Source organism: Electrona antarctica (genome assembly GCF_951216825.1).
Source record: "Electrona antarctica genome assembly, chromosome: 22".
Classification (NCBI taxonomy): Eukaryota; Metazoa; Chordata; class Actinopteri; order Myctophiformes; family Myctophidae; genus Electrona; species Electrona antarctica.
The window spans coordinates 23,874,530-23,893,707 of NC_136805.1; the positions used below are offsets into that span (position 1 = coordinate 23,874,530).

The following is a 19,178-nucleotide window of genomic DNA, read 5'->3' on the forward strand; positions in this document are numbered from 1 at the left end:
GTGCAGCCTCCACTGACAGAGTGTACTATTAACTAGAGTATTAGTGTACTACATCTAATATTTATATGAGGTTGAAACCATTATCAGACTACTGCTGGCCATCTCCATCTTCAAGAAACATGCCATGTGAAACATTCATCTCTGTTGAACTTAAGCAATGGTATTCATTGATCTGTTCAGATAGCAGCAACTGAAAACAAAAACCTTTTCAAACATGAACATGAACATAGTTGTGACTATATGGCCAGTTTGGCCACCATTGCTTAAGTTCAACAGAGGGGAATGCTTCACTTGGCATGTTTCTTGAATATGGAGATGTACTCCTGTACATCATCCGGGGAACCCAGGACCACAGGGACTCGCTGGTGAATGGTGGTGGGCTGCACATCCAGAACATTCACGGCTCCTGTTGTGGCCATCCCTCCTGCCTGCTCAACAATGAATGCCATGGGGTTGCATTCATACAGCAGCCTTAGCTTGCCCTGAGGACTCTTGACATTAGCGGGATACAAGAAGATTCCTCCATACACTAAAGTGCGGTGAACATCAGCTACCATTGAACCAATATACCGGCCACCATATGGGGCAGTGCCGTCCTCTGGGTATTTCTTCTTCTGTAGGTACTCTGTTACATCTGGATAGAAGTGCTGTGCATATCCTTCATTCAAACTGTAGATCTTTCCCTTCTTCTTAATTCTGACATCTCGATCCACCAGAATGAATTCACCAATGGCTGGATCAAGCATAAAGCAGTTCACGCCTTGCCCAGTGGAAAGGACCATCATGGTGGCGCTGCCGTATAAAGCATACCCAGCAGCCACAATGTTTCTGCCAGACTGAAGGGCATCGTTCTCACAAGGCTCATCGTCTGTAGTCTTTCTGTAGATTGCGAAGATTGTTCCAATTGACACGAGACAGTCGATGTTCGACGAGCCATCCAGGGGATCAAAACAGACAATGTATTTGCCCCGCTGTTCTGGTTCCACAATAATGGCTTTCTCGTCCTCCTCTGACACCAGAACACATGATGTGAAGGAGGACTTGATCATGTTAACGACCAGATCATTAGACAGCACATCCAGCTTCTTCACCTGGTCGCCTGACACATTAGTACTCCCGGCAATGCCATATAGGTTAGCGATGCCAGCCTTCCTGACCGCATTGGAAATGGCTTTGACGGCTGTGCAGATTGAGTTGAGCAGGGTGGACAGTTCTCCTGTACCCCGGGCCTTTCTGCCTTCCTCTAAAACAAACCTAGTGAGGGTGACCACATTGGTGTCGAAGGCACTTTGATCAGACATGACTTTGTGAAATGACCTGAGTAGTAGGCCTACTAATGTATGTTTAACTTAGTTGTTAAGGCATTAGAGAACTTTTGATGCTTTAACTCTAGTTACAGGTGGGTCAAACTGGAACACAAGATCAATAGGACAAGTCCTGGTACCAATTATAATCGGTCTTGAAGGCCTGTCTCTGATGTCAGTACTATGACATCGGGGAGATCCATATATGGGCATAATAGGACACGGAAGTGGTGAAAGACACCACAAAAACTTGACAGATATGTATACATTATGGTCATGTAATATGCATTTCAATCACGTTTATGAGAAGGTTAACAGTGGGCAGGGCTTTTTTGATTGATTGAAGAATGTATTAACAGATTGGAGAATTACAGTACATTTCAAGCACAACTCAATAATGTAAAAAAAACAGCTCATCCACTGAAAAAACTTAAGTGAGGTGCTGGAGCCACAAAGGGAACATGAGAAAAATAAAGGGAAGCTCCGCACACTCAGATCTGCGCACAATCAATGTATTTATTTAGCAAGCTTTCGGTCTACTGACCTTCTTCAAGCACAACTCAATACAAAGCTGTTAACTGTGAACGACACCATAAAGCATTAATTACACTTGTTTACAATAGGGTCCACCATGTTCAATTCATCATAACAGAGACGTACAAATAAACACTTCTATATAGCCAAAAACATATACAGTGAGGGGGAAAAGGGGTGGGTGGGGGATTCAGATATTACGGGGCCAGTTTTGAATTGCAGAATTACTTTCTACTTTTGATACTTCAAGTACATTTTGAATCCAATACTTTTAAAAAAGACATTTTCCATCACGTTTTTTTCCGTCACGCTTTTTTCGTCACGCTTTTACGTCACGCTTTTTCGTCACGCTTTTCAAAAAACGGCATGCTATAGTATGCCATGGGCTATAGCCCATGATCTCGGAGTGATTTTCGTCTTTTTTTCTAATCCTCAAAAATGATGAAAAACGGCATGGCATAGTATGCTGTCCGACTGGCCATGGGCTATAGCCCATGGTCTCAGAGTGATTTTCGTCTTTTTTCTAATCCTCAAAAATGATGAAAAACGGCATGCCATAGTATGCCGTCCGAGGCCATGGGCTATAGCCCATGGTCTCGGAGTGATTTTCGTCTTTTTTCAAATCCTTTTCAAAAAACGGCATGCTATAGTATGCAGTCCAAGGCCATGGGCTATATATAGCCCATGGTCTCGGAGTTATTTTCGTCTTTTTTTCTAATCCTCAAAAATGATGAAAAATGGCATGCCATAGTAGGCTATGCCGTCCGAGGCCATGGGAAAATCACTCTGAGACCATGGGCTATAGCCCATGGTCACGGAGTGATTTTCGTCTTTTTTTCAAATCCTCAAAAATGATGAAAAACGGCATGCTATAGTATGCCGTCCGAGCCATGGTCCCGGAGTGATTTTCGTCTTTTTTTCAAATCCTCAAAAATTATGAAAAACAGCATGCCATAGTATGCCGTCTGAGGCCATGGGCTGAAATTGAACCCACGACCTGTGGCTCACATAGACAGCAGCTTATCACAGAGTGCCACCATGCTCTCTGAGAATCTCCTCAGCTATCCATCTCTTTCTAGTGTTCTTCTGGATGTTATTCTCCAAAACATGCTGCAGAGTGAAAGTAGGAGGAACTCAGCTGGATTTGAACTCACAATCTCTGGCTCACATGGACATCATCTTAACAAGGGTGCCACTAGCTCTCTGTGATCTTAAGTTGTAAGTTGTTCTTCTTGGTGTCACTTTTCAAATGGGGCCTTGGGATCATGTACAGAGCATTTGAATGGTGCTGTGCATCAAAGGTGTCTTTAGTGCTTTTAAGTGTTATCGTGGATGTTAATCAGATAATACAGAGGAGAAACCATGACAGAACTTTATTTAATTTAAACGCCCAATGCATTCCCAATGGCAATAGCACAAACTTTGGCATGCTACTGTAGTAGTTGTATATATTTAATCCTGTAGATTTTATATCAGTGGAATTCATAATTATGAATTAATTATTCATAAATCTGAATTATAAGTTTTCAAAATTAAGAGTCAAATCAATCTGAATTTTAGAAGGGGCACCAGTGAAATGAGCTTAGGAATAAGCACAAGATTAATTTGTATTTAACCCTTAAGTTTAAACCACTAATAAAACAATTAAAAAGATTATAAAATAATCAATTATTATTTTATCTCAATAAATCTATGGAATCTGAAGGTAAGAGATCTTTTTCCATTACATAGCCTTTTTACTTTGCATGTGTCAAAAACCAGTAAGTTCAACTCTTGAGCAAATAATAGACTTGTTTAAAAATATGAATCAATTTATTTCCATACCTAAGCTATATACAAACTTAGTAGAATGGATCACAATAATCAAACGAATTCTTAAACAAGGGTTAATGCAGGTTCAAATAGAATTTAAGAAACAAATCAAATGATAATGAAATTATCTGATATAGATAATGTTCTTTGCCATGAACTTAGGAACTTGATGTAAATGCATCACTTTCCTGAGTGCTGGTTTGTTGAGAGCTTTGAGAGAGAGGCAGACTGGGGTCGTCTGTCTTCTGAGGGAGAGAGGTTGTGTGGCAGGCGGCAGGGGTTTGGATCGTCTGGGTAAATAACCCCTGAGCCTCTCGTTGTAGTGCCTTGGATTGCCTGGGATCGTCTGGGATGCTCAGGTCAGAGCGTCGGGGTTGGTCTGTGTAGCGATGTGGCCAAGACCCTCTCATCAGACATCCTTCTTTCTGGTTCCTTCTGGTTCCTCCTGGTTCCTCTCCTCTCCCTCCATCAGGGTCCTGGATCCTCTGAATCCTAACCCTATCCTAACCTTATCCTAACCCTATCCTAACCCTATCCTATACTGGATCCTATCCTTATCCTGGCTGGGCTTCATCTGCCTCCTCATTATATAGCTCTCTTCGTTGTGCAATGCATGGCTCAGTTACCATATGTCACTCTCATTGCAAGATGGAGACATTGAGATGTCTTGTGACGCGAAGTCCTTTCAAGTTGCATTCCCAGAAGTTGTCAACATGTTGTTGTGAGGCAAACGTCTCTTTGAAGTTCATTTTGGGAAAAGGTGTACGCATGCACTTATCATGGCTTTAGATTCCACATAACACACAATCTGCAATAATTACATTTATTGTACAGTGAATGTCATATTTCCAATCAATGATCAAGGAATTGTGAATGAATGCTTTTATGACTGGAACGAGTGAGTGGAACATTCAAACATTATGACATATCCAAAGTCAGGCTGTGATCTGTGGCGATGACACTTAATCCAACTGAATGGAATCAAGTCTTTATGGTACAAGGGTATCCCATGGGACTGAGTCTCTGAGTCTGTAGGGAAACAAGTCAATAGAATGTATATTTCCAATGAAGGCCAATCCTCTGGAATTGGACAGTTCTCAGTGTCTCAAGAGTGTGTACATTTGTGCACACAATTCTGCTACCATGGGCAGTTTTTGATCAGACAGTCAGTCTGATCTAGTCAGTAAACCATGCTGACCATTCTTGAGGGTCAATAGGTCAGAAGACTCCTCTGCAGGCTATAACTGTCCGGCTCCTCCACTTACATGCACTGGGTGCACGTGACGTCAGTATGGGAGAGAGAGCTCACTTGATGTTCATTAGATCATCCAATGCTGTAGGTGTTATAGCTGGATATGATAGCTCAATATTGTGCTTTTATACCCCTCGTCTACTACAAATCCCCCATTTCACAATCAAAAGGTCAAAGGTTACTGATGATATTTTGATTATGAAAAGAAGTAGTTGATAAAAGCACAATCAATGAACTCAGGGAAGCAATAGATCATGTTAGCAAATTCATGGCATGAGAACATATCTCTATGCTACGCCTATAGTATGCTAATGCTACTGATCCATAATTTAATTTCATTAATGAAAACTTCCTGAGATTATAAGTAGACTTTTATTAAAAGGGATAAAACAGCATGCAGTATATTATGGATAATACTGGGGTTTTATTCTGAGTGTTGTTCTACCCTATAAGGAAATGGGGATTTCCTATTTTCACAGTAGTTGGAGTATAGGGGGACTACACTAAGTTTGAATAAAAGAAAGGAAAGAAAATAAAGAAAAGAAGGGAAGGAATTATGTTGACTGGTTGGGTCAAAGCTGAGAATTCTTCCCAAAACTTATATAGGGAGGGGACTAAGGATGTCACCTCATTCCTTGGGGTTCCTACACAAAAAGGGGCACCTGGTATACATGCAGCATGCAGGTCGGTGGCTATTTCAGTACTTGAGACCTATGGGGCATAGTGTAGGAGATAATAGTTTAATATTGACTGGTTGATCAGTTTCCACCCTGTAGGCTACTAGCTTATTAACCAGTGAATACAACAATTAAGGTCTCTATGAAGTTGACTATTTTGGGCGATAGGTAGATATCTTGAGAGCCAATAGCAACTTATAAAAAAAAAATGGACATCCCCCAATGGTAGATGTCTTGACACGCGGTCTGTAAAACAGAGTTACAGAAAAAGTGAACTCTGTTCATTTTGCATTAATTCTAGTGACAGAGTAACAAGGTGGTATTTGGGAGTACCATGTTACTTTAACTTGGTTAGTGCTAGTCTAAGGACAAATTTTAACAAAATAAAGCAGCATATCTCCTGTGAAGGAGATTCACAACAGTATATGCAAAGAGCCCCCATTTAAGAGTAATTGGAATGCATGTCATAATATGCCAGCAGCTGTCCTGGTATATCATGAGGACATAGGGAGCCCAGACGCATAATAGTTCGCTGGTTTATATAAGTTAAAATGTTTTGTCAGTGAATCAATTTGACAGGGTAACAATACCATAGTTTATAGTCCCAAGTATTGATTAGCATAATAAAACAGGTTTTAGTTTTATTCTATTGGTTACTTTTGATTTACTATCACTAGTAATTTAGCATGAGAGGATAGACTTTATTCAAGCATCAGACTTTAGTCGCCAGTTCACGGATCTTTCCGCAGGGGTACAGTTGGGCCTATGTTTATCGGAATTTAGCAAAGCTTTCTTTTTCCGTCTGGATAGGACAGGTGAGCTCACAGCTGCGCTGTGACCTCCCTGTGGGTGAGACTGGTTGGTATACTTTTCCCAAGCCATCTCAATAAGATCATTATTATAAATTCGGTCAGCGACCGTTCTTAATTCACTGCTGGACATATTCTTGTCCGTGTTGTCTCGGACACTAGGTCTGATGCTTGTATCAAGTTGATTGAGAAAGAATGATTTAAATGATTGATCTTCTTCCATTTGAATAGTGTTCTGGTTAGAGAACCATGCTTTTCGCAAAGGACTAAAGAAAGTGCTAGGACGTTCACCTTTCTTTTGTCTTAAGGAAAGAGCGGCAGATATTCCCTCAGACTGGTGGACTTGATATTCCCCAATAAGACTCTGGGACAGAGCATCATAATTTTCAACAACATCGGACGGTTGACGATCAATAAACCGTCGTACCTCAGAACCAGAGGTCATTACGATCAGTTGGATTTTGTGGTCTGTGGTTACACCTGAATAACCTTTAAGAAAGTAGTCAATATTTCTTAAATATCCAACGATATCGCAATCGTCAGATGCTGTTTCAAACCTGGGAATATGATGTGCTATTTTGTCTAATTTGTCGGTAGTCATATTTTCAAAAGGAACATTTTGGAGAGACACTGTGATGTCAGGTAAAACATCTGGTATGTCAGGTAAAACTTCTAAGGCCTCATGGACTGTTTTGGGGGCCTGGCCGGTCTGAATCTCAGAATTAACAGCTGGAAGTTTTAATGGCTTTTTAGAAATCTGTTGTCCTGTGGTTCCTTTTGAACAACTTTTATGAAAGAGGTGAATATCTCTTAACAACTCGACAATATTAATTTGATCAGATTCTGTTTCAAGCCTGGGAAGTTTTAATGGCCTTTTAGGAATCTGTTGTCCTGTGGATCCTTTTGAATAACTTTTATGAAAGAGGTCAATATCTCTTAACAACTCAATATCAGTTTCATCAGATTCTGTTTCAAGCCTGGGAAGTTGTAATGGCTTTTTAGGAATCTGTTGTCCTGTGGATCCTTTTGAATAACTTTTACGAAAGAGGTCAATATCTTTTAACAACTCAATATCTGTTTGATCAGATTCTGTTTCAAGCCTGGGAAGTTTTAATGGCTTTTTAGGAATCTGTCCCTTAAGTAAAACAATATCTTCTTGTTGTTGATTACTCTTAATCGTAAGTTGTTCACTTCCATGCTTTTGACTTTTAATTAAATCAATACTTTGTTTTAATGTAGCTATTTGAGTTACTGTCTCTTTAGTGACGACATTAAAAGAGGTAATTGATTTTTGTATATCTTCCATTTGGACCTTAAGGTTTGTGTTGGTGTCCAGTACCATATTTAATGCAGAAATAAAACTATCATTGGTAGTCTGTTTATTTTGCACCTCCTCCACTTCCAAATGTGGTTGCTTTGAACATTCCTTTTCCACTGTCAAAGGGCACGTGCAATCACATTTATCTTTGAGAACTGGAGAGGGAAATTGGTTCAAATCTTTAGAATTATCATTAATGCAATTCTGCGTTGCTTTCTCTAATGGTTTTGAATCAAGTGTTGTTAGTACAAATTCTGTGATTAATTTTAGCACATGAAGTACTTTTATAAGAAAGACCTTAGGGTATGATGATCCGGTGATAAGAATCATCATCACTAGAGGTGACAGAGACCATACCAATTCCATGACACTGGTATTTTGGGATAAGGCGTCAGCCATTTTTGTCTCTGTAACACAGGGAGATTGATTAGAGAATTAAGCAAGGATAAAGGTAATTTAACCACAACAAAAATGATAGGCCTTTAGTTAAAGAATTGCATTAATGCAATATTATTTGGAAGGGTCAACAAGCAAGAGTTAGATTGATCTAATCAATTACTTTGATAATTTTGACACACACTGACTAACACAGACACCGCAGAGAGAAAGGGAAGTCTCTTGCAGTGTGTGTGTGTGTGTGTGTGCGTATGGTATGTGAGTGTGTGTGTCTATGGGGTCCGGTGTCCCAGACAAAAATAGACCTCTCCTCCTCTCGAGGGGGAGATGTGTATTAAGAACACTCACGTACACAATGGGACAGCCACAAATATGGCAGTCTGTAAGGGACGCGTGGTACACTCAAGATGGCGTTGATGGTTTGCCGTCTGGAGAGCGCGTCACGTGACTAGAAAGAATGTAAGCACACTTGGGTGTTTATAGCTAGCTGACTGTGGCTGTCACATAAATTCTGTCCACCCTCTTTGCTGAGAATCAGAGGGTTAATTTTAAAAGCAGCTTTCGTTGGCTTGCAAATTAAGGAAAGCGATCTTTTAAAATGTGGAAGTACAAGGAGCGCAGTCGCTATCTGTCTTATCTTCACTTATACATAAATGAACCATCATATAATAAATAGGTTAGCTATGCCTATATTTATTAATTTACAGTGGTTTATTAGATCCTTTAAGAAGATTGGATCATATTGAAGGATTACAATACGAACAAATTGTACAAGGAGCGCAGTGGCTATCTGTCTTATCTTCACTTATACAAAAATGAACCAACATATAATAAATAAGTTAGCTATGCCTATATTTATTAATTTACAGTGGTTTATTAGATCCTTTACCAGAGATTGGATCATATTGAAGGATTACAATATGAACAAATTGTATAAGGAGCGCAGTGGCTGTCTGTCTTATCTTTGCTTATACATAAATGAACCAACATATAATAAATAGGTTAGCTATGCCTATATTTATTAATTTACAGTGGTTTATTAGATCCTTTAAGAAGATTGGATCATATTGAAGGATTACAATATGAACAAATTGTACAAGGAGTGCAGTGGCTATCTGTCTTATCTTCACTTATACAAAAATGAACCAACATATAATAAATAGGTTAGCTATGCCTATATTTATTAATTTACAGTGGTTTATTAGATCCTTTAAGAAGATTGGATCATATTGAAGGATTACAATATGAACAAATTGTATAAGGAGCGCAGTAGCTATCCGTCTTATCTTCACTTATACAAAAATGAACCAACATATAATAAATAGGTTAGCTATGCCTATATTTATTAATTTACAGTGGTTTATTAGATCTTTTAAGAAGATTTGATCATATCGAAGGATCACAATATGAACAAATTGTTTATTTTGCGTTTTCACACTCTGTTGACTCGATTTTGCGCAAAATTGATGAAGGTTAGACTCGGATAGAGTCGGATAGATGAATGGCTCATAAGCTCTCAAGATAGACCATGCAGGGATCTGTGCACTCAGTTTTGGCTAAAAAATAACTGGAGCTGCACAGGTATTAAATTACACAGGCTAAGACAGTCAGGCAAGACTAGACTTTCAACTGCCTGTTGAATTATCATTTATCTTTTAGGTTGTTAAGGTCCTAATTGGATGAGACGTCAAGTTCCAATATGTACCTTAACAACAAGTTTAATTGCTCATAGTTGAATTTACTGAAGGAAAAGCAACTTGTTGATGACACATCAGCAAAGCAAGGATGTTAAATTGGCCTCACTCCATGTCATAGTGTGGAGCCGATTTAACAAGGGTTTAAGGTTGAAATCCTATGTTGATTCAACGATATGTTGGCCAAACATGTACGGGGCATCAAATATGTTGAATCAACAATAGGTGGGCCTCACACGGGGCGCCAATATGTAGTAGTTGTATATATTTAATCCTGTAGATTTTATATCAGTGGAATTCATAATTATGAATTAATTATTCATAAATCTGAATTATAAGTTTTCAAAATTAAGAGTCAAATCAATCTGAATTTTAGAAGGGGCACCAGTGAAATGAGCTTAGGAATAAGCACAAGATTAATTTGTATTTAACCCTTAAGTTTAAACCACTAATAAAACAATTAAAAAGATTATAAAATAATCAATTATTATTTTATCTCAATAAATCTATGGAATCTGAAGGTAAGAGATCTTTTTCCATTACATAGCCTTTTTACTTTGCATGTGTCAAAAACCAGTAAGTTCAACTCTTGAGCAAATAATAGACTTGTTTAAAAATATGAATCAATTTATTTCCATACCTAAGCTATATACAAACTTAGTAGAATGGATCACAATAATCAAACGAATTCTTAAACAAGGGTTAATGCAGGTTCAAATAGAATTTAAGAAACAAATCAAATGATAATGAAATTATCTGATATAGATAATGTTCTTTGCCATGAACTTAGGAACTTGATGTAAATGCATCACTTTCCTGAGTGCTGGTTTGTTGAGAGCTTTGAGAGAGAGGCAGACTGGGGTCGTCTGTCTTCTGAGGGAGAGAGGTTGTGTGGCAGGCGGCAGGGGTTTGGATCGTCTGGGTAAATAACCCCTGAGCCTCTCGTTGTAGTGCCTTGGATTGCCTGGGATCGTCTGGGATGCTCAGGTCAGAGCGTCGGGGTTGGTCTGTGTAGCGATGTGGCCAAGACCCTCTCATCAGACATCCTTCTTTCTGGTTCCTTCTGGTTCCTCCTGGTTCCTCTCCTCTCCCTCCATCAGGGTCCTGGATCCTCTGAATCCTAACCCTATCCTAACCTTATCCTAACCCTATCCTAACCCTATCCTATACTGGATCCTATCCTTATCCTGGCTGGGCTTCATCTGCCTCCTCATTATATAGCTCTCTTCGTTGTGCAATGCATGGCTCAGTTACCATATGTCACTCTCATTGCAAGATGGAGACATTGAGATGTCTTGTGACGCGAAGTCCTTTCAAGTTGCATTCCCAGAAGTTGTCAACATGTTGTTGTGAGGCAAACGTCTCTTTGAAGTTCATTTTGGGAAAAGGTGTACGCATGCACTTATCATGGCTTTAGATTCCACATAACACACAATCTGCAATAATTACATTTATTGTACAGTGAATGTCATATTTCCAATCAATGATCAAGGAATTGTGAATGAATGCTTTTATGACTGGAACGAGTGAGTGGAACATTCAAACATTATGACATATCCAAAGTCAGGCTGTGATCTGTGGCGATGACACTTAATCCAACTGAATGGAATCAAGTCTTTATGGTACAAGGGTATCCCATGGGACTGAGTCTCTGAGTCTGTAGGGAAACAAGTCAATAGAATGTATATTTCCAATGAAGGCCAATCCTCTGGAATTGGACAGTTCTCAGTGTCTCAAGAGTGTGTACATTTGTGCACACAATTCTGCTACCATGGGCAGTTTTTGATCAGACAGTCAGTCTGATCTAGTCAGTAAACCATGCTGACCATTCTTGAGGGTCAATAGGTCAGAAGACTCCTCTGCAGGCTATAACTGTCCGGCTCCTCCACTTACATGCACTGGGTGCACGTGACGTCAGTATGGGAGAGAGAGCTCACTTGATGTTCATTAGATCATCCAATGCTGTAGGTGTTATAGCTGGATATGATAGCTCAATATTGTGCTTTTATACCCCTCGTCTACTACACTACTAGTCCTACATACTTACACCTAGAAACCCCATTCAACCCTATTTAGGTTAATCTTACGGTGAACATGTTTGCCTGAAAAGGAATCTTTGAAATGTTTCATAGTCTTAGAAATATCAAATAAACTGGAAGAAAAGTAACGAGTGTGTGTTCTGGTCCTGTTGATTGAGCTGAGCAGGAGCCAGGTTTCAAGGTCCTGCTTAGCTCAATCAACAGGACCAGAACACACCTGGGCTGGCTGCCAATGCTCTGTACATGATCCCAAGGCCCCATTTGAAAAGTGACACCAAGAAGAACAACTTTACAACTGGAAATCACAGTGAGCTCAGTGGCACCCTTGTTAAGATGACGTCCATGTGAGCCAGAGGTTGTGAGTTCAAATCCAGCTTAGTTCCTCCAACTTTCACTCTGCAGCATGTTTTGGAGAATAACATCCAGAAGAACACAAGAAAGAGATGGAAAGCTGACCCTCAGAGAGCATGGTGGCACTCTGTGATAAGCTGCTGTCTATATGTGAGCCACAGGTTGTGGGTTCAATTTCAGCCCACAGCCTCGGACGGCATAGCATCCCGTTTTTCATAATTTTTGAGGATTTGAAAAAAAGACGAAAATCACTCCGAGACCATTGGCTATAGTTCATGGCCTCGGACGGCATACTATAGCATGCCGTTTATCATCATTTTCGAGGATTAAAAAAAAAGCCAAAAATCACTCCGAGACCATGGGCTATAGCTCATGGCCTCAGACGGCATACTATAGCATGCCGTTTTTCATCATTTTCGAGGATTTGAAAAAAGCCGAAAATCACTGCGAAACGGCATACTATAGCATGCCGTTTTTCATCATTTTTGAGGATTTGAAAAAAAAGACGAAAATCACTGCGAAACAGCATACTATAGCATACCGTTTTTCATCATTTTTGAGGATTTGAAAAAAAGCTGAAAATCATATAGCACGCCGGTTTTCATCATTTTTGAGGATTTGAAAAAAGACGAAAATAACTCAGAAACTACAAAACATTTCAAAGTAATAACTTCCAGCACGTGTCTCCACAGTAAGCTGAATTATAAAAAGTGTGAATGGAGTTTCTAGGTGAAAGTCATTTTTTGAATGGGCACCTGATTTATTTGATAAATGAGTGGCCAAATACACTATATATGTTTTATGGCCCTATATTTCTACAAAATACAAAACCTGTGATGTGCATGTCATGTCGGGATAAACAAGGAATTGAAGGGTCAATAAAGTTGTTTTAAAGATGTACTGGGCATGTTCAAATCATATACTTTACATTTATTATTCCAACCATTTTCCAAAGCATAGACTTACGTTTTGGGGATGGTAATTTAACATTGAGGTGCCCACTGGCACTGGACCTGTATCCGTCACTGAGTGTGGCTGATGATGGGTTCCTTCCATCACCTCCAGACTCCAGAGAGTGGATTGTCACATACATCCAGACAGCTGAGGGGAATGTGACGCCATGCCTCCTCCTTTTCACCTTTCTCTGCTTCTGACCTCCCCATGGCTGGATGGATGTCCTCCAGGCTCCTGCTCAGCTCATCAGCAGGACCACACGTGACACGAATACATTTTCTTCCAGTTCGTCGTCAGATCGTCTTGGTACAGAGCGCCCCCTGGTGACTGTAATAATGTCTATGTTGACGACACCAGTTGGATTTAATCGCAGGGATCAAATAATGAATGAATGCATTTCCTTTGTAGGGCCGCCCTATACTACAGCTCACTCGCTGTGTAAAGTGGCTAGTGTTCAGAGGGCAGCTAGATGTTTCTGTCGTTGGTGTTGTTAGGCATTTTAGATGCAACATTTAACATTAACAGTGGTCTACCGTCAAGTCTTGAAGTGTGAGAGATCCTCCTTGGTTTGATTCCACTGATCCACTCAGTGATAGAAAAAACAATGTAGCTACGGTAGAAAAAAACACTGTGGTTCAAAGTGTAACCTCGGCTGGGAGGCGAACCCCGGACCTCATATCAACAAGGCGCATACGTTACCAGTGGACTAAAGAGCCAGACCTGATGAAGAACAAAACCTAAAGTCACCAACCACAGATAAAGACATTTGTCACGTTTTAAGCTATTTTAATATAAATGTTTATTTACATTTGACTTCTTTACTAAAGACATTTAGTTATAATTATTAATTCCATCGCTTAATTGTATCAAATAAATCCACTAAAGACTAGGCCTAGTTGTAATAATTCATTCCATCTGTTAAATCCATTAAAGAAATAGCTGTAACTTATTCATTCTATCACTGAGGAAATCTCCGGCGTGAGCGGACGTCCATACGCCGTTACTACGCGGTCCAAGAGAGAGACGGCGTATCAACGTTGTGCGCACGGCGTGTCGGCGTAGTTCATTTTCAGCTCACTTTCAACTGTCTGAAATCACAAAAAAAAATGTTTTTGGAGGCTTCGTACAGACATATCAGACGAACATGCTCTGTGCTGTCCGTGTTTCATGGCCGACTCAATGCTTTTCCAATGGAAGTCACGTGGTTTGACCAAACAGTTGTGTGTGATGGGGGGAGGGGGGGCAATCAAACACAAGTGTTTGGTCAAACCACGTGACTTCCATTGGAAAAGCATTGGGGCGGCCATGAAACACAGGCAGAGCACAGCACAGTTGTTCTTTATGTGCGTACGAAGCCGGACAAAAACTGTCCGACGGCGTGAGCGGACGTTGATACGCCGTTGATACGCCGTCCAGAGAGAGACGGCGTATCAACGTCGTATGGGTGGCGTGTGGGCGTAATTCATTACTTCATTTTGAACTGGACAATGTCGGGGCTGTTCACTTTCGAACTCTTTTAGCTTTGATTGCTTCTTTTATTTTCGTGTCCTGCACACAAAGTGCCCAAACCCCCATGGGTTTATAAGACACATTTACATTTAATTATATTCAATTCAATATTTGGCCTATATATTGAATTGTATATTGAATTAGAGTGAGCTGACTGCTGAGTGAGTGTTGGGCGTGTTTGCGTCGGAAAAGTGATATTAACTTCTTTGTGCAATGTTATATAGGCAATATTTCAAAGTTCTCCAGAATTGAAGCTGAACTAGGAAATGTGGGACTTGAACATGAAACCTCTGTGTTGAGAGTCTGATCATCAGACCAGTACACCATCTCTCAGAATTATTCAAGCGTTCTTTTGTATTGTAGCCATTGTGACGCACACAAAATGTATGGTCACTGTTATGATTGTAAAGATGTTGTTTTTGTTAAAAGAATGTTGCTATATGAGCAAGAATGGACAATGCATATTTATATCTATTGGTTTAATTCCAAGCTTTCTCAATGACACTACACAGTGGAACTTTCCTAGAGTTTTTATTTTGTATTCGAGCCTTGAAAAGTTCAAAGTAGGCCTACTAGAGCATTGTGCTATATAGCAGCAATGGGACTTGAACATGGAATGTCCGTACAGAGAGACTGATCATTAGACCATTGCACCATCAGTCAGACACCCTCAGCCAAAGTCTCCTGGTAATTGTGTTTGTTGGCCTTCAGTTAGTAAAGTTGAAACACTCCAGCATTAAACTATAGGCGAACAGGGATTTGAACATGTAGAGCTGTATTAACTGAAGCCTATTGTAGCAGGGGCTCACAGCCCCAGCCTGATGACCTCTCATATCTCCCCTGCGCCAGAGGCAACTGCTTTGGTTTAGTGGTTAGGATGTTGGCCTTCCGTGCGGGGGACCTGGGTTCGATTCCCGGCTGTTACACTAACATGCAAAAGAAGACCTCAACAGCGCTAAGAAACATCTGATTAATATGATTCTGTGTTATCTTCACTTTACTAACTGAAGCCTAACACACAAAAGATCACTTCAAAAGTACCAGGAGACTTTGGCTGAGAGCGTCTGACTGATGGCGCAGTGGTCTAATGATGAGTCTTTCAGTACAGGCTTTCTGTGTTCAAGTCTCATTCAATGCTGCAGTAACTTGAACTTTTCAAGGCTCGAATAAAAAAATAAAAACTCAAAAGCACCAGGAGACGTCTGCTGAATGCCCAAAGGTGCCTTGGCTCAATGGTGTGGTGCGCTTGATCGGTTGCCTCTGCTACAGACAGTTGGCAGGTTCAAGTCCCATGTCATCAAGGTGCTGGAGGACCATCGGGAGACGGTGCTCTCTCCCCCTGTTTCCTGAGGCTTCGTACACACATAAAGAACAACTGTGCTGTGCTCTGCCTGTGTTTCATGGCCGCCCCAATGCTTTTCCAATGGAAGTCTTGTGGTTTGACCAAACACTTGTGTTTGATTGCCCCCCCTCCCCCATCACACACAACTGTTTGGTCAAACCACGTCACTTCTATTGGAAAAGCATTGAGGCGGCCATGAAACACGGACAGCACAGAGCATGTTCGTCTGATATGTGTGTACGAAGCCTGAGATGTAACGGTTGGGGCTTATGTCTGAAAGAACCCTGTCCAGCTAAACTTTTACCATGAAAATGTCCAATTTAACATACTCTTACCAGCTCTCAGTGTGCCCTTTTCCAACTGGCCTGGAAGCCAGACATAAAAGAGGGACTTTCCCACCAAGTTTTGGGCCACCAATCAGGGCCCAGTATGCAAATACACAGACTATTCTGTCAGATGATGGGCCAAAACCATGAACTATAGTATGTCGTTTTTTCATCATTTTCATATTTGTTTTTTAAATCGTTGCGAAAACCATGAACTATAGTTCATGGTTTTTGCGACGATTACAAAAAAAGATGAAAATGATTAAACAAATATACTATAGTGTGTAGTTTTTTCATCGTCAAAAGTCAAGAAAAATGACATTGCCATTGTCGACGATTATAATCGGGGCCCATTATGCAAATACACTGACTATTCTGTCAGATGAAATACACAGACTATTCTGTCAGATGATGGGCCAAAATGCATTGCTATTTTATTTTTAAACGTTTGACCTAATTCTTATCTGTAAAATGTTAGGTGGACAGGGTTCTTTCAGACATAAGCCCCAACGGTTACTTATCAGGAAACAGGGGGAGAGAGAGCACCCGTCTCCCGATGGTCCATCCCAGCACCGTGATGACATGGGACTTGAACCTGCCAACTGTCTGTAGCAGAGGGAACCGAATCAACCAATATCAAGCACACCATGCCATTGAGCCAAGGCACCTTGGGGCATTCAGCAGATGTCTCCTGGTGCTTTTGAGTTTTTATTTTGTATTTGAGCCTTGAAAAGTTCAAAGTACTAGAGCATTGTGCTATATAGCAGCAATGGGACTTGAACATGGAATGTCCGTACAGAGAGACTGCTCATTAGACCATTGCACCTGTCTGTAGCAGAGGGAACCGAATCAACCAATATCAAGCACACCATGCCATTGAGCCAAGGCACCTTGGGGCATTCAGCAGATGTCTCCTGGTGCTTTTGAGTTTTTATTTTGTATTCGAGCCTTGAAAAGTTCAAAGTACTAGAGCATTGTGCTATATAGCAGCAATGGGACTTGAACATGGAATGTCCGTACAGAGAGACTGATCATTAGACCATTGCACCATCAGTCAGAGACCCTCAGCCAAAGTCTCCTGGTAATTGTGTTTGTTGGCCTTCAGTTAGTAAAGTTGAAACACTCCAGCATTAAACTATAGGCGAACAGGGATTTGAACATGTAGAGCTGTATTAACTGAAGCCTATTGTAGCAGGGGCTCACAGCCCCAGCCTGATGACCTCTCATATCTCCCCTGCGCCATAGGCAACTGCTTTGGTTTAGTGGTTAGGATGTTGGCCTTCCGTGCGGGGGACCTGGGTTCGATTCCCGGCTGTTACACTAACATGCAAAAGAAGACCTCAACAGCGCTAAGAAACATCTGATTAATATGATTCTGTGTTATCTTCATTTTACTAACTGAAGCCTAACACACAAAAGATCACTTCAAAAGTACCAGGAGACTTTGGCTGAGAGCGTCTGACTGATGGCGCAGTGGTCTAATGATGAGTCTTTCAGTACAGGCTTTCTGTGTTCAAGTCTCATTCAATGCTGCAGTAACTTGAACTTTTCAAGGCTCGAATAAAAAAATAAAAACTCAAAAGCACCAGGAGACGTCTGCTGAATGCCCAAAGGTGCCTTGGCTCAATGGTGTGGTGCGCTTGATCGGTTGCCTCTGCTACAGACAGTTGGCAGGTTCAAGTCCCATGTCATCAAGGTGCATGAGGACCATCGGGAGACGGTGCTCTCTCCCCCTGTTTCCTGAGATGTAACGGTTGGGGCTTATGTCTGAAAGAACCCTGTCCAGCTAAAATTTTACCATGAAAATGTCCAATTTAACATACTCTTACCAGCTCTCAGTGTGCCCTTTTCCAACTGGCCTGGAAGCCAGACATAAAAGAGGGACTTTCCCACTAAGTTTTGGGCCACCAATCAGGGCCCAGTATGCAAATACACAGACTATTCTGTCAGATGATGGGCCAAAACCATGAACTATATAGTATGTCGTTTTTTCATCATTTTCATATTTGTTTTTTAAATCGTTGCGAAAACCATGAACTATAGTTCATGGTTTTTGCGACGATTACAAAAAAAGATGAAAATGATTAAACAAATATACTATAGTGTGTAGTTTTTTCATCGTCAAAAGTCAAGAAAAATGACATTGCCATTGTCGACGATTATAATCGGGGCCCAGTATGCAAATACACTGACTATTCTGTCAGATGAAATACACAGACTATTCTGTCAGATGATGGGCCAAAATGCATTGCTATTTTATTTTTAAACGTTTGACCTAATTCTTATCTGTAAAATGTTAGGTGGACAGGGTTCTTTGAGACATAAGCCCCAACGGTTACTTATCAGGAAACAGGGGGAGAGAGAGCACCCGTCTCCCGATGGTCCATCCCAGCACCTTGATGACATGGGACTTGAACCTGCCAACTGTCTGTAGCAGAGGGAACCGAATCAACCAATATCAAGCACACCATGCCATTGAGCCAAGGCACCTTGGGGCAATCAGCAGATGTCTCCTGGTGCTTTTGAGTTTTTATTTTGTATTCGAGCCTTGAAAAGTTCAAAGTACTAGAGCATTGTGCTATATAGCAGCAATGGGACTTGAACATGGAATGTCCGTACAGAGAGACTGATCATTAGACCATTGCACCATCAGTCAGACACCCTCAGCCAAAGTCTCCTGGTAATTGTGTTTGTTGGCCTTCAGTTAGTAAAGTTGAAACACTCCAGCATTAAACTATAGGCGAACAGGGATTTGAACATGTAGAGCTGTATTAACTGAAGCCTATTGTAGCAGGGGCTCACAGCCCCAGCCTGATGACCTCTCATATCTCCCCTGCGCCATAGGCAACTGCTTTGGTTTA

General features: G+C 40.8%; 1 protein-coding gene across 1 annotated transcript; it reads right to left on the reverse strand.

Annotated features, from left to right (window-relative positions):
- Positions 1-287: 287 nt before the first annotated feature.
- On the reverse strand, positions 288-1,301 carry LOC306915212 (fructose-1,6-bisphosphatase 1-like; the record flags this gene model as incomplete). The annotated part of the gene is made up of 1 exon (XM_079492484.1): positions 288-1,301. One exon carries the CDS (start codon positions 1,299-1,301, stop codon positions 288-290), a length of 1,014 nt encoding a protein of 337 aa, XP_079348610.1.
- Between the last annotated feature and the right edge of the window lie 17,877 nt (positions 1,302-19,178).